Source organism: Sander vitreus, unplaced genomic scaffold, assembly GCF_031162955.1.
Source record: "Sander vitreus isolate 19-12246 unplaced genomic scaffold, sanVit1 ctg492_0, whole genome shotgun sequence".
NCBI lineage: Eukaryota > Metazoa > Chordata > Actinopteri > Perciformes > Percidae > Sander > Sander vitreus.
Window position 1 is genome coordinate 17501 of NW_027595596.1, and position 15000 is coordinate 32500.

Genomic DNA, 15000 nt, shown 5'->3' on the forward strand with positions numbered 1-15000 from the left:
GAGTGACCATGACAGGGAAGAAGTCGAGGAGGAGGAGAGTGACCATGACAGGGAAGAAGTCGAGAAGGAGGAGAGTGACCATGACAGGGAAGAAGTCAAGGAGGAGGAGAGTGACCTCAACAGGGAAGAAGTCGAGAAGGAGGAGAGTGACCTCGACAGGGAAGAAATCGAGGAGGAGGAGAGTGACCATGACAGGGAAGAAGTTGAGAAGGAGGAGAGTGACCATGACAGGGAAGAAGTCGAGGAGGAGGAGAGTGACCACGACAAGGAAGAAGTCGAGGAGGAGGAAAGTGACCATGACAAGGAAGAAGCCGAGGAGGAGGAGAGTGACCACGACAAGGAAGAAGTCGAGGAGGAGAGTGACCATGACAAGGAAGAAGCCGAGGAGGAGGAAAGTGACCTTGACACAGAAGAAGTCGAGGAGGAGGAAAGTGACCATGACAGGGAAGAAGTCGAGAAGGAGGAGAGTGACCACGACAAGGAAGAAGCCGAGGAGGAGGAAAGTGACCTCGACACGGAAGAAGTCGAGGAGGAGGAAAGTGACCATGACAGGGAAGAAGTCGAGAAGGAGGAGAGTGAGCATGACAGGGAAAAAGTCAAGGAGGAGGAGAGTGACCACGACAAGGAAGAAGCCGAGGAGGAGAGTGACCACGACAGGGAAGAAGCCGAAGAGGAGGAGAGTGACCACAACAGTGAAGAAGCCGAGGAAGAGGAGAGTGACCATGACAGGGAAGAAGTCGAGGAGGAGGAGAGTGACCATGATAAGGAAGAAGCTGAGGAAGAGGAGAGTGACCACGACAAAGAAGAAGCCGAGGAGGAGAGTGACCACGACAGGGAAGAAGCCGAGGAAGAGGAGAGTGACCACGACAAGGAAGATGTCGAGGAGGAGGAGAGTGACCACAACAGGGAAGAAGCCGAGGAAGAGGAGAGTGACCATGACAGGGAAGAAGCCGAGGAGGAGAGTGACCACGACAGGGAAGAAGCCGAGGAAGAGGAGAGTGACCACGACAAGGATGAAGTCGAGGAGGAGAGTGACCATGACAGGGAAGAAGTCGAGGAGGAGGAGAGTGACCACGACAAGGAAGAAGTCGAGGAGGAGAGTGACCATGATAGGGAAGAAGTCGAGGAGGAGGAGAGTGACCACGACAGGGAAGAAGCCGAGGAAGAGGAGAGTGACCACGACAAGGAAGAAGTCGAAGAGGAGAGTGACCATGATAGGGAAGAAGTCGAGGAGGAGGAGAGTGACCACGACAAGGAAGAAGTCGAGGAGGAGGAGAGTGACCATGACAGGGAAGAAGCTGAGGAGGAGGAGAGTGACCACGACAAGGAAGAAGTGGAAGAGGAGAGTGACCATGATAGGGAAGAAGCCGAGGAAGAGGAGAGTGACCACGACAAGGAAGAAGCCGAGGAGCAGAGTGACCACGACAAGGAAGAAGCCGAGGAGGAGAGTGACCATGACAAGGAAGAAGTCGAGGAGGAGGAGAGTGACCACGACAAGGAAGAAGTCGAAGAGGAGAGTGACCATGACAGGGAAGAAGTCGAGGAGGAGGAGAGTGACCACGACAAGGAAGAAGTCGAGGAGGAGGAGAGTGACCACGACAAGGAAGAAGTCGAAGAGGAGAGTGACCATGATAGGGAAGAAGCCGAGGAAGAGGAGAGTGACCACGACAAGGAAGAAGCCGAGGAGCAGAGTGACCACGACAAGGAAGAAGTCGAGGAGGAGGAGAGTGACCATGACAGGGACATGGGAGCGAGTGAGGAAAAGATTGAAGAGAGAGTAGTTCAAGACGTGGTAAGCAGTAGGCAAATTAACAGGGACTCTCAGGAAGGGAGGGAGGCTGTGTGTGTGTGTGTGTGTGTGTGTGTGTGTGTGTGTGTGTGTGTGTGTGTGTGTGTGGCTGTAGCAGTAAAGTTAGTGGCTGTCAGGTAAGCTCACTGCTTTGGCTTACATTGAAAATGTTAGCTAGCGGTTGGCCTGTTGGGTAGCTGAAAAGTCTGTGTGATCTATGCAGCCTGTTCTACTAGGCTCATGTATACAATGTATACAGCTGTCTCTCTACATTGCCCAGACATTAAATTAATTATACCTTAACTTAACTGACATTTCTCTCTGTTTCTTTCTTGTTAATTGGTGTGGGCCAAGGCAACATTTTGACTGACTTTACTTACAAAACATACTTGTATACTTAAAGGTGCTCTAAGCGATGTGACGTGTTTTTAAAATTTTTTTGTCACATACAGCAAACATCTCCTCACTATCTGTTAGCTGCCTGTCCCCTGAACACACTGTAAAAAACATCTCCTCACTATCTGCTAGCTGCCTGTCCCCTGAACACACTGTAAAAAACATCTCCTCACTATCTGCTAGCTGCCTGTCCCCTGAACACACTGTAAAAAAACATCTCCTCACTATCTGCTAGCTGCCTGTCCCCTGAACACACTGTAAAAAACATCTCCTCACTATCTGCTAGCTGCCTGTCCCCTGAACACACTGTAAAAAACATCTCCTCACTATCTGCTAGCTGCCTGTCCCCTGAACACACTGTAAAAAACATCTCCTCACTATCTGCTAGCTGCCTGTCCCCTGAACACACTGTAAAAAACATCTCCTCACTATCTGCTAGCTGCCTGTCCCCTGAACACACTGTAAGAAACGCAGTCTCTGTAGACAGCCCAGGCTCCACAAATGGCAACAAAAACTAACTGCGCCAACCTGCATCACTAAACATAACAAACAGTCTTCCAGCCAATAACCGACAAGAAGGAGTTGGGGGTGGAGGTTGGGGGATTAGTGCGTAGTTTTTGGGAAGGGTTATGGTTATTGTATTTAGCAGACACTTTTGTCCAAAGCGACAAAATATGAATCTTACAATAGTTCAAATTAACAGTAAACAGTTTTTTAAAGTTGCTAAGCCAATATTAAGCAAAATAGTAATAATAACAATAATGGCAATACAATATCAAATATCAATAATAAAAAATAATCAAATACCATAAATATACAAATCATAACTCTAAGAATTAATTAATTATTTAAGTGTAAGATCAACAGATATGTCTTGAGACCCTTCTTGAAGGATCCAAAACGATCACATGAATGCAGAACACTAGGCATGGTTCCTGATGTCCTGTTGATGGACCAACTCTGAGCTAACGTAGTCGTTCTAGTGTTGTTCCTGATGTCCTGTTGATGGACCAACTCTGAGCTAACGTAGTCGTTCTAGTGTTGTTCCTGATGTCCTGTTGATGGACCAACTCTGAGCTAACGTAGTCGTTCTAGTGTTGTTCCAACTCTGTTTCCGCTGTGTGTGTGTCTTGCAGAGACTACCAGCAGAGGTTTGAAGACTACCCTCGCTCCAGGAAAGCTCTCATTCCTTTCATTATGTAACAACGGAGGAGAGTTGATGGACCAGAACTGATTGCCTGCAGCTGTGTTTCACCTCATTGGTTTCCTCTCACAGGATTGTAGGTTTCCCACATTCCAAAATGTGGAAAGTTACTGTACATTTACTCCACTAACGTAGATACTTTGCTGAAGTATGTCCCATGTTATGCTGCTTTCTACTTGTCCTCTACACCACTGGTTCTCAAACTTTTTTCACTAATGTTCCCCCTTTGAACATTGTTTTTAAGCCATGTACCCCCTAACCAGCGCAAATAAATTGGTAGAAAAATAAAGTCTCTATAAAGAGGAAGAAGACAGCGATGGCAGCGATAGATTTACTAAACAACAGCCTTGGACCTGGAGAACATTTCCATGGAGAAAGGAAAAAAAAATTTTTTTAAATGACAAAACCTGGAAAATGACGGTAGAAAGAAGGAATCAAGGCAAGAATAGGTCGAATATAGTAATAAAAACTAGAGACAGGTCAGACCCCCTGCAGTCCTCCAGAGTACCTCTAGGGGGACACGTACCCCCTGCAGTCCTCCAGATTACCCCTAGGGGGACACGTACCCCCTGCAGTCCTCCAGATTACCCCTAGGGGGACACGTACCCCCCCCCCTGCAGTCCTCCAGAGTACCTCTAGAGGGACACGGACCCCCTGCAGTCCTCCAGAGTATCCCTAGGGGGACACGTACCCCCTGCAGTCCTCCAGAGTACCCCTAGGGGGACACGTACCCCCTGCAGTCCTCCAGAGTACCTAGGGGGACACGTACCCCCTGCAGTCCTCCAGAGTACCTCTAGGGGGACACGTACCCCCTGCAGTCCTCCAGATTACCCCTAGGGGGACACGTACCCCCTGCAGTCCTCCAGAGTACCTAGGGGGACACGTACCCCCTGCAGTCCTCCAGTCCTCCAAAGTATCCCTAGGGGGACACGGACCCCCTGCAGTCCTCCAGTCCTCCAAAGTACCCCTACAGATTCAGATTATTAATCCTCTGAGGTCTAAGGGCAGTTTTATAAATGTACCTTTTTAGGGTATTTGCATATACCTGATCCCTGTGTGTTTCATATCAAAAATGTTCAGAACAAACTCAGCTTTCTGTAAAGTGACGCCAACATTTGTCCCAGAGCAACGTGTAAAGAGATAATTTGGGCCTAAGGCTGAAAAGCTGAAGTTCCCTTTTTTATGAAACTCTTCAAATCTCCTGTGTGAAAACATTGACACCTTTACTCGTTTCGGTGCTTGAAATGAGTAACGTCTACGTTTAAGTTCACAGTTTTACCGAGAGAGAGAGAGTGATGAAGAGTGTCTCCAGCTCTCTCTCCTGTCTCCTAATTTGGAGCGTGAGTGACAGATGATATCGCTGAAGCAGAGAATCTGCCAGCAATATCCAAACCACGTTTCTGCGCCGTACTATAGCTGTAATATTAATAGAGACATTTAAAAAAACATTGTTTAGACGCAGCCAAACGCCAGCCGCCCTCAGAGGGTTAAAACTAAATAAAGTGATCCACACTTTAATGGACGTGTCAACCTTGAGGCCCGCAGGCCAAATCCAACCCCTCACAGACCCGTTTATCAGTTTAGGTTCACAATACATTTTGGCAGACCTCATTTTTCTTTCTTTTTCTGAAGTTTTTGTTACTTTTGTCAGCATTTTTCGTTGCATTTTTGCCACTTTTTTCTTTTATGAAGATATCGGACCTTTGCTTTCTTATGTTTCTTATATATCTTTCTTCTTATACTCTTACATTTGATTTTGCTGCTATAAAACAAGGCACATTATCTCCTGTATGTGAAAGCTTACATGGTAATAAACCTGATTCTGATTCCTGAGTGACGTGTGTGTGTGTTTTTGGTTAATCTTCATGTAACACAAATGTTCAGCATCAGTTAGCAGTCCACTAAAAGTTCTGTTGTTGCTGCTGACAGACTCAGATTATTATTCTAAGTGTCTGACAACATTATGGGATGGATCCCTACAGAGATAGACCTTTTAGTTAAAGAGTAAGATCCTTTTAGTTTAACATGTAACAGCCCCAAAATCACCATCACCAAACCCACCAGACTCCATGTAAATAATCAGGACTTTTATCATCGTAAAACACACTTCATTCAAAGTGGACAGAAACTAAATCAAACTATCAAAAGCCGTCTTGGTTCATCTTTCCACTGTTCCAACAATCACCACTCTGGTTTGGTTGAAATAAACCCTTAATTCACCCATTTACATGTGGAGATATGCTGGCTCTATACACGCTAAAAGTCCTGATTATTTACATGGAGCCTGGTGGGTTTTGGAGATGACGCAATAAAGTGACAGTGGTGTGATTAATAGCAGCAGAGTTTAAATATAATAGAATAAATTGCAAGGGTCAAACATAGTTCAGTATAATCTAGTAAATTAGTGTAATTATAGTGTAATAACACAGTATAGAATAACATAATATAATATTTAATATAGCGCAGAAATATAACATATTATAAAACAATATTTACATAATTTGCATGAGACCAAATATTTTACGAAATACTTAAATAAGAGTGACACGTAAAAAAAGAAGAAAAAAAATATGTTCGTGCTTTTATTTTGAAGTATATAATTCATTCAACCTGTGTGTGTGTGTGTGTGTGTGTCTGTGTGTGTGTGTGTGTGTGTGTGTTTCTGTGTGTGTGTGTGTGTGTGTGTGTGTGTGTGTGTGTGTGTGTGTGTGTGTGTGTGTGTGTGTGTGTGTGTGTGTGTGTGTGTGTGTGTGTGTGTGTGTGTGTGTGTGTGTTTCTGTGTGTGTGTGTGTGTGTGTGTGTGTGTGTGTGTGTGTGTGTGTGTGTGTGTGTGTGTGTGTGTGTGTGTGTGTGTGTGTGTGTGTGTGTGTGTGTGTGTGTGTGTGACGTATATTGTGCGAGACGAGACATGTAGTTCACTAAATTATCTTTTAAACTGAAAAAAAAATCAGATGTGTAATTCATGGCTCAATTCAAACGCGTTTGTGCTTTTATTTTGAAGTACGTTGACGCAAACCGGAAACATGCGCAGCGTTGCGCTATATTTTGTACGTAGGCGTTGAACAGAATCGTTGTGCGTACGCTACGCCAGACATCTTACGTTAATATCCACAACAAACATGGCGGACGGTAAGTTAATTGTTGAACATTGGTCACCTTTTTCGCCGTTTTTGCTGTATTTGCGTTTGTCTACTGCGTGTTTCCGGTTTGATTTGATGATTTGAGGACTCAGTCGAAACCACAGCGGTGGAATGTAACCGTTAGTGACGTTAAATAACCAGATAGAGAGCGTTAGCAGCTAATGTGATGCTAAGCTAATTTACCGGCGCTTAAAATCGCCGATGGACGCTAAAATGAGTAAAATCTGTTAGAGGTTTGGTTCAGTGACGTTCTCAGTTAGCAGCGAAGACACAACGTTTAATAAAATAAACGGATTAGGCATATTTAAGCCACTTTATGTTTAATAGTAGTTGTGTGAAATAAGATAGTAGCTGCGCTAGTTTTCTCCGGCTGAGTTTATTCATACAACAGACTCCGGATACTCCGCTGCGCTGAATGAAGTTTCTCTCAACCAAACTGTGTTATAAAATCTGCATATTTAGCGATTCCTTACTTCTGGGCGTGTACAGAAGTAAACTGAAGGTTAACTAGAAACCATTAGGGTATGCTCGTAAATACGGCAAGATTTTATTTTATTCTTAATATTCCTTAACCCTTGAGTTTAGGAGTTTCTTTGCACCAAACTCCATTGAAATATCAGGCAGTTTAAGGACGTTTATCCACATTCTGTTTGGGCTCTGCTGTGTAAATCGGCCTGTATACTCTATAAGGATTAATCCATTGATCTCCAAATGAGTTCTGTGACAGCGGTGATTATCAGTTAGTGATATACTGTAGTAGATGTAAATGATCAGCTGATCCTCAGTAAGACTGCTACTGCTTTAGTGATCTATAATCGATTAACCCTTTTTTTTTAACGTAAATCACGCGGGTTGTTATATGAATAAAACGGGGGTAACCTGCAAATACTTCTGCTGTGTGTGTGTGTGTGTGTGTATTTATTAAAGTGAAGAGAAGTCAGTGTGTCTGGTTTTGTCTTTCAGATCACACAGACGCAGACCACTCCATGGAGGGACACACTCCTGTGAGTACTACACTGAAGTGGTACACTACACAGTACTAGTACTGTGTAGTGTACCACTGTCATCAGGGTTCCACGGAGCAGATGATGTCCAAAGTCACTTCTCACTGGCCCACGTTCTGTCTATCTGTCTCTATCCTGGATGTATACAGTATAGTGTGTTCAACATTTTGTAACAGGGTTCCAACTCTTTCATTCACTATATAGTTCACTATAAAATACCCACAATGCACTGTTAATCTGAGACATACAGATTTACTGTACATTTAATGACATGATGATGATGATGATGATCCTGCAGGTGTCTGAGAACCCTCACGCAGAGTACCTGACAGAGAACATCCAGGTAACACACACACGCACACACATAGAGAGAGAGAGATAGATTTATTTATTTAAAAAAAAATACACACACAAACTTCAGCAGCATTTGCATCGTTGCCGATGTGCATAGTTTAAATTTGTGCGTCGCTTATTCATCCCCGGTGTGTAACGGCCTGAACGCACGCGCACACACACACACACACACACACACACACACACACACACACACACACACACACACACACACACACACACACACACACACACACACACACACACTGATCCCTGAGAGGCTGAAGTCCCAGCATGCTTTGCGTCTCCCCAGAGGACGCTGGAGAACGAGAAGCCGAGTGCAGAGAAGATGTCGAAGCAGAAGGTGGACCTGCAGGCCCTGCCGACCCGGGCCTACCTGGACCAGACCGTGGTTCCTATCCTGCTGCAGGGGCTGTCGCTGCTCGCCAAGGACAGGTACACACTACACACACACACACTACACGCACTACATCCTGCTGCAGAGGCTGTCGTAGCGTGCCAAGGACAGGTACACACTGTACTATACACTATATACACCATACACACTACACATACACACACACACACACACACACACACACACACACACACACACACACTACATCCTGCTGCAGGGGCTGTCGCTGCTCGCCAAGGACAGGTACACACAATACACTATATACACCCTACACACATACACACTACACTACACACACAATACACTATATACACCCTACACACATACACACTACACACACACACACACACACACACACTACATCCTGCTGCAGAGGCTGTCGTAGCATGCCAAGGACAGGTACACACTGTACTATACACTATATACACCATACACATACACTACACACACACACACACACTACATCCTGCTGCAGAGGCTGTCGTAGCGTGCCAAGGACAGGTACACACAATACACTATATACACCCTACACACACACACACACACCCTCCAGACCAACCAGACCTGTGTTGTGTGTTGCAGACCTCCTAACCCCATCGAGTACCTGGCAGCGTTCCTTCTGAAGAACAAGTCCCAGTTTGAGGAGAGGAGTTAGAAGTCCTGTGTGTTTGTTAATCAAGTCTTTCTTTTTTAAATCCAGAATAAACCTGTTGGTGTGTAAAAGGAACTTTGTCTCTGTCTGTTTTTATTCTATAATATTTAAATGAACTGGTAGTAAATGGTTGTATTCCAGGGGTCAGAAACCTGTCCTATCAGAGAGACCGGTCCTCTGTCTGGAGACTCATGGGAGGCTCCTGTTTTTAGGGTTCTGGTCTAGTTCTTACCCCTTCTTGTCCTCGGGTCACATCTGACGCGTTTTTCAACAAGTCCAAAATTTTGTTTCTTTCGACCTTATTGTCAAAAAAAAAGTAACGTAGATGGTTCCCTACAACGGGCTTCACACGTAACGTAAAGTCCACTACTTTCATTGGAAATGAAATATTGTTGAAAAACGACAAATGTTGGAAAGTGTTGAAAAAGACGACAATAGTTTTAATTTTAGACCCAGAAAACCCAAACGCTGCACGGTCGACGCCGGGAAGACGAAGCGAAGGTTAGATGGAGATCTGTCTCTGTTCATCCCCGGCCCAGACTGATGTCATCAATCCGTACGCCATTATTGGCGTGTTATCCAATCGCTTTTCAGCGTGTTTATCAACTCCGTTTGGATTATTTATTCATCGTTCAAATTGAAAGTCCAAAGAGAAAACGAAGCCAGATCAAATAAATATTAGTTTTAGGAGAGCGGGGATCGTGTCCTGCGTGTGGAGTTCATCAACTTTATTAATTGTATTTTTTGAATAAAGCCTTTCCTAATGTTCTTTTCCTCAACCCAACCTTTATGTTTGGTTTTTCACGCGTGTGACGTTCTCACAATAACGTGGCGACACCACGTGGCGTGTATGTTTACGTCCGCTGTGTGCAGCGTAGACGTACACGCGGACAGCTCAAAATGCGTCCAGATAACACGCCACTTGGCTTTAGGAAAGCGGCGTGTATGTTTACACGAAGTCATGATGTCACGTTGCCCGGCCGGGTTCTTGTTCTGGAGACGTCTTTCAATGTTGCTTTTTTTCTTGTTTGTCAATATCTCGCCGCAGATCAAACACGCCGCCAGACCCGTCCACTCACTGCAACGTGACATGACTTTGCGTAAACATACATACTTACCTTCAAACTACTCGCTACGGCGAAAATTCACACGTAATGTAAGTCAATGGCGGCCGAACGGCGTTGATAAACACGCTAATAAGCGATTATGCGTCTTGATAACACGCAAAAACAGCATATGAATTGGCGTGTCATACGTAGCCCACTTCATGAGATCAGTCGGCTCACTGTTACGTTGCCGTTTCCCTCCGATCGTCGTGTGACGTCTGAAGTGACTCAACTTATTTCTTGTCTTTATTCAGTTTATAGTTTCACAATAAGAGAAATGTAAGAATCACAACAATGATGCATTAAGACTAAAATGTAAGTTATTCATTTCCATCTAATGTTTGTGTCAAAGCTGCAGAGATCAGAGCTTTTATTCTGCAAACCACTGACAGGAAGTGTGCTGCAAAACCAAAACTAGAAGCTAAAAGAGGCTGAAAAGCCGATAGAAAAGAAACAGTCCACACTGTAGTTGGAGTATTTCATTATTCCTTCAGCTCGTTACACAACTTTGACAGTTTGACTTTATTGCACAAAAACAACGATGAGGTGAAACCAAACTACACCTGAGTCATTATTACTACAAAATATAGAACCCCCCCCCTCCCCTCTCTGCCCCCCCTCTGCTCCCCCCCTCCCCTCTCCCTCTCTGCTCCCCCTGCTCCCCCCTCCCCTCTCTGCTCCCCCCCCCCTCTCTGCCCCCTCTCTGCTCCCCCCGCTCCCCCCCTCCCCTCTCTGCTCCCTGTTGACTAATACTGTGTGGTTTCCTCCTCAGAAACATGTCTAAAAGCTGCTGTGTGTGTGTATATCTGTGTGTATCTGTTTTTGTGTGTGTATCTGTTTTTGTGTGTGTGTGTGTGTGTGTGTGTGTGTGTGTGTGTGTGTGTGTGTGTGTATCTGTTTTTGTGTGTGTGTGTGTGTGTGTGTGTATCTGTTTTTGTGTGCGTGTGTGTGTGTATCTGTTTTTGTGTGTGTGTGTGTGTGTGTGTGTGTGTGTGTGTGTGCTGATATTCAGTACCAACAGGGTCAAGATCCCAGAACTTAAAAAACAGTTTTTATTACGGTAACATTATGTCAGATGTTGCGTACAGAAAGCATTTAGTTACCAACTTAAATATCCAAATGTCAGTTTTAGGCTGACTGTCTGTCTGTAAGTTCAGCTGACACACGTAACGTAAAACTGAGCTTTTATGAAGACGAGCTGACGTTACGTGTGTCAGTCAGTCAGCCTAAAACTGACATTTGGATATTTAAGTAAGTAACATCTGACATAACGTTACCTTAGTGTCTCTCTCCATGCTCTCTCCTGATTCCTCACGTCTGTTTCCACTTCTGTCTTCATAAAACTCAGTTTTTGGGATCGGCAGCTTCTAAAAACTCAAGTTCTTGGTTCTCTACATTGTTGGTAGTGCATATCTCCACACAGCAGCTTTTAGACATGTTTCTGTAGTTTGCTAGCTGACGGAATAAAGAGGAAACCTTCACACAGTACTAGCCTTGGCCTGGCGCTGGGCCGTGCGTTTGTGTTGCTACGTTTCCCCCAGAGAAGTTTAGCCCGGTGGCTGGGTCCAGTCATGTGACCGTCTCTACATTAGTTAATGTACTACAGTTACAGCGGGGTGGCTCGGTTGGAAACTTAGACATCTGTTTGACATCTCCAATCAGCGTTTAGCACTGACTTAATGTAGGTCCCTATAGAATCTGTCTTATAGCTTTTTTAAATCTACAATTTTGCGAGAGCCCAATAGTTTCTGTGACATTGCTGTAAGACCGATTCTATAGGGCCCTATATTGAGTCAGTGCTAAACGCTAACTGGAGATGTTAAAGTTTAAAAAAACATCTTGAAATCCATCAACATTACACCGGAGGAAACCCTCCAATATACATAAACATGTCTGCACATTCCTCGCTGCATCGCACGGCTCTGAAGAAAGAAGCGGTGTCGATCGCCTTGATAACGACCCCACAGAGGTGAGACAGCCGGGTTTCTCTACCGCTCAGTCAGAGCTGAACAAGTCTCCTGGATGTTGACACCAAAGGCCTTCGAGCAGCTTCTACAGAGTCCAGTTGATGTTCATGAATAACTGTGACCTGGATGACTGAGGACCTCACAGACACGTTTATTCCAAATTATTAATACAATGTTAAATATACAAATCAGCTTCCAGAGCAACAAATCAAGCAGCTGGTGTAGTGTTAAAGAGGGAAGAACCTGCGTCCATTACAGAGTAAGCGTCTGACTACATTATGAAGAAATAATGTCAGCAGGACTATAAACAATGTGTTCCAGGTGGAGAACAGACACCGACAGCCAGGACAGAACACAATAAAAAGCTTAAATCTCCAGAGGGAATCTTTACAGGCTGTTTGTTCGGACTGACAGCTCTCAGATGGCGAGGGTGTAGAGCTTGCTCTCAGATGGCGAGGGTGTTGAGCTTGCTTTCAGATGGCGAGGGTGTGGTCTTTGCTCTCAGATGGGAGGGGGCGGGCCTTGCTCTCAGATGGGAGGGGGCGGGCCTTGCTCTCAGATGGGAGGGGGCGGACCTTGCTCTCAGATGGGAGGGGGCGGACCTTGCTCTCAGATGTAGAACTGGTTGGCAGCCAGGTTGTCCATGAAGGGCTGAACCAGGAAGTCCGTGGAGAAGTAGAAGACCAGGCCGAAGGTGATGGAGATGGGCAGCGCTGGCAGAGCCTTCTTAAAGATGGCGAGCAGCAGCAGCGTCAGGCACAGACCCTGGGAGACAGAAAAGGTTCAGTTACTCCGAGATTTCACCAGGCAGAAACCAAACCACCGGCCAGTTCTGAAGAGGCCCGCGCTCCCAACGCTGGATGAAAACGTGTAAAGATTACAAACGGCTGAGATAAACAACAAATGGCGTCGCAGCTTTTGAACATCACTCACTTGTTACTACGTCTCCTGAGTGTATTTATTTAAAGAGATTTCTTTCTATTCATTTAGTTATTTTCAGATCTTGGGGATTTGTTTGCGTACATTTTGAGAAAGTTTCTTTAGACTTTAGACAGTTAACAGATGTTGATATTGGGAACTTTCAATGTTGGAAAGTTGTGGCGTAGATTTTAGGGAGCAAACAAAACAAAAACAAACCAGACTGATGTCATGAAATGGCGTATGTATGACACGCCAATCCGTATGCCATTATTGGCGTGTTATCAAGACGCATACTAGCTTTTTAGCGTGTTTATCAACGCCGTTTGGCCTCCATTGACTTACATTACCTTGAGATTGAGTGTGAATTGACGTTGTAGCGAGTAGTATGAAAGGGCGAAAATCTGCGTAGGGAGGTTGGTCGGGGGGGGAGGACGGGTCAAACAACACAGGACTTTCACCCAGGAGAGCGGGGATCGGGTCCCACGTGTCACGTTTCCTAATCCCAACCCTCTTGTTCTTTTCCTAAACCTAACCGTTTGTGTAACGTAGTCTCGCGATAACACGCCACGTGGCTTTAGAAAGTGCTGTGTATGTTTACGCTGTGACGTTGCAGACTGCCGTCCGCTGTATACAGCGTAGACATACACGCGGATAGCTCAAAATGCGTCCAGATAACACGCCACTTGGCTTTAGGAAAGTGGGCTTGTATGTTTACACGAAGTCATGATGCCACGTTGAACAAAACTACAACTTACGATAAGAATGGCGACGAAGCAGGCGAGCGTGGTGTTCCAGTCTCCGCCGGTCGCTGCAGCTTTTCCAACCAGAACGCTGTAGAAGATAAAATCCCCGAGGCCGAGCTTGACCCCCCCTACGGACAGAAAACACAGCGTTAGAAACACACTTTCTAAAGGTGTGTTTGACGTCTGGGACTTAAACCTGCGAGTGTTCACAGAGCGGATCTGAACTTACGGTCTTCCTCCAGCTCGCTGTCTGTAAACGGCCGGGGCTGTCGGCTCTCAGGCTCCGCCCCCCTGTCGCTCTCAGGCTCCGCCCCCCCGCTGCTCTGCTCCGCCTCCTCGTCTGGAAAACACGACAGCAGAATCACAACAAACTGATTAACTCAGTTAATAACAGTTCACTTTATCTATATGTTTCACAAGATTAAAATCTGTTAAATGCATGTTACAGATTGTTTTTGATTGTCCCGTAATGAACATGTGTGTTGCGATGTTGGACCTGTTTCGTGTCCGGAGCGCTGAGTGTCCGCTGGGCTCGCCATCCCCACCGTCCACATCATGGCCGCTGAACACAAACACGCAAACAAACAGACTCAGATTATTATTCTAAGTGTCTGACAACATTATGGGATGGATCCCTACAGAGATAGACCTTTTAGTTAAAGAGGAAGATCCTTTTAGTTTAACATGAAACAACCCCGAAATCATCATCACCAAACTACACCAGACTCCATGTAAATAATCAGGACTTTTAGCGTGTATAGAGCCAGCATATCTCCACCAGACTCCATGTAAATAATCAGGACTTTTAGCGTGTATAGAGCCAGCATATCTCCACCAGACTCCATGTAAATAATCAGGACTTTTAGCGTGTATAGAGCCAGCATATCTCCACCAGACTCCATGTAAATAATCAGTACTTTTAGCGTGTATAGAGCCAGCATATCTCCACCAGACTCCATGTAAATAATCAGGACTTTTAGCGTGTATAGAGCCAGCATATCTCCACATGTAAATGGGTGAATTAAGGGTTTATTTCAACCAAACCAGAGTGGTGATTGTTGGAACAGTGGAAAGATGAACCAAGACGGCTTTTGGTAGTTTGATTTAGTTTCTGTCCACTTTGAATGAAGTGTGTTTTACGATGATAAAAGTCCTGATTATTTACATGGAGTCTGGTGGGTTTGGTGATGGTGATTTTGGCCTGTTCACTGCAGCTTATTTCTTGTTTAATACTGGACCAGACACAGAAACATGGAGACAGAGTCCAGAGTGAAAGATCCAGAAGTGATCTAGTTTTGAAACCCTCGTAGCTTCTTCTTGTGACGGT

At 45.1% G+C, this 15000-nt stretch overlaps 3 protein-coding genes across 4 annotated transcripts in view; 2 read left to right on the top strand and 1 right to left on the bottom strand.

The window, feature by feature from the left end:
* LOC144514208 (3-oxo-5-alpha-steroid 4-dehydrogenase 2-like) overlaps window positions 1-3994 on the top strand; it is a 20358-nt gene extending 16364 nt beyond the window's left edge. The window contains exon 5 of the mRNA XM_078245376.1: window positions 3322-3994. Within this exon, the coding sequence (XP_078101502.1) occupies window positions 3322-3388 (67 nt within the window). The 3' untranslated portion in view covers window positions 3389-3994. The remainder of the gene's footprint in view (window positions 1-3321) is intronic.
* Window positions 3995-6451: 2457 nt separating this feature from the next.
* dpy30 (dpy-30 histone methyltransferase complex regulatory subunit) lies at window positions 6452-9011 on the top strand. The gene is made up of 5 exons (XM_078245379.1): window positions 6452-6518; window positions 7493-7533; window positions 7832-7876; window positions 8180-8322; window positions 8867-9011. The coding sequence occupies exons 1-5, from the start codon at window positions 6509-6511 to the stop codon at window positions 8937-8939; spliced, it is 312 nt and encodes a 103-aa protein (XP_078101505.1). The 5' UTR covers window positions 6452-6508; the 3' UTR covers window positions 8940-9011.
* A 3133-nt stretch (window positions 9012-12144) lies between these two features.
* psen2 (presenilin 2) overlaps window positions 12145-15000 on the bottom strand; it is a 10955-nt gene continuing 8099 nt past the window's right edge. Inside the window, exons 8-12 of one of the 2 annotated variants that reach the window (XM_078245378.1) lie at window positions 14170-14235; window positions 13903-14013; window positions 13686-13801; window positions 12585-12774; window positions 12145-12475 (exon numbers count right to left, since the gene is read on the bottom strand). In XM_078245378.1, the coding sequence (XP_078101504.1) occupies window positions 12619-12774; window positions 13686-13801; window positions 13903-14013; window positions 14170-14235 (449 nt within the window). In that variant the 3' untranslated portion in view covers window positions 12145-12475; window positions 12585-12618. Of the gene's footprint in view, window positions 12775-13685; window positions 13802-13902; window positions 14014-14169; window positions 14236-15000 lie in introns of both variants that reach the window. The other variant, XM_078245377.1, reaches the window with a different exon arrangement.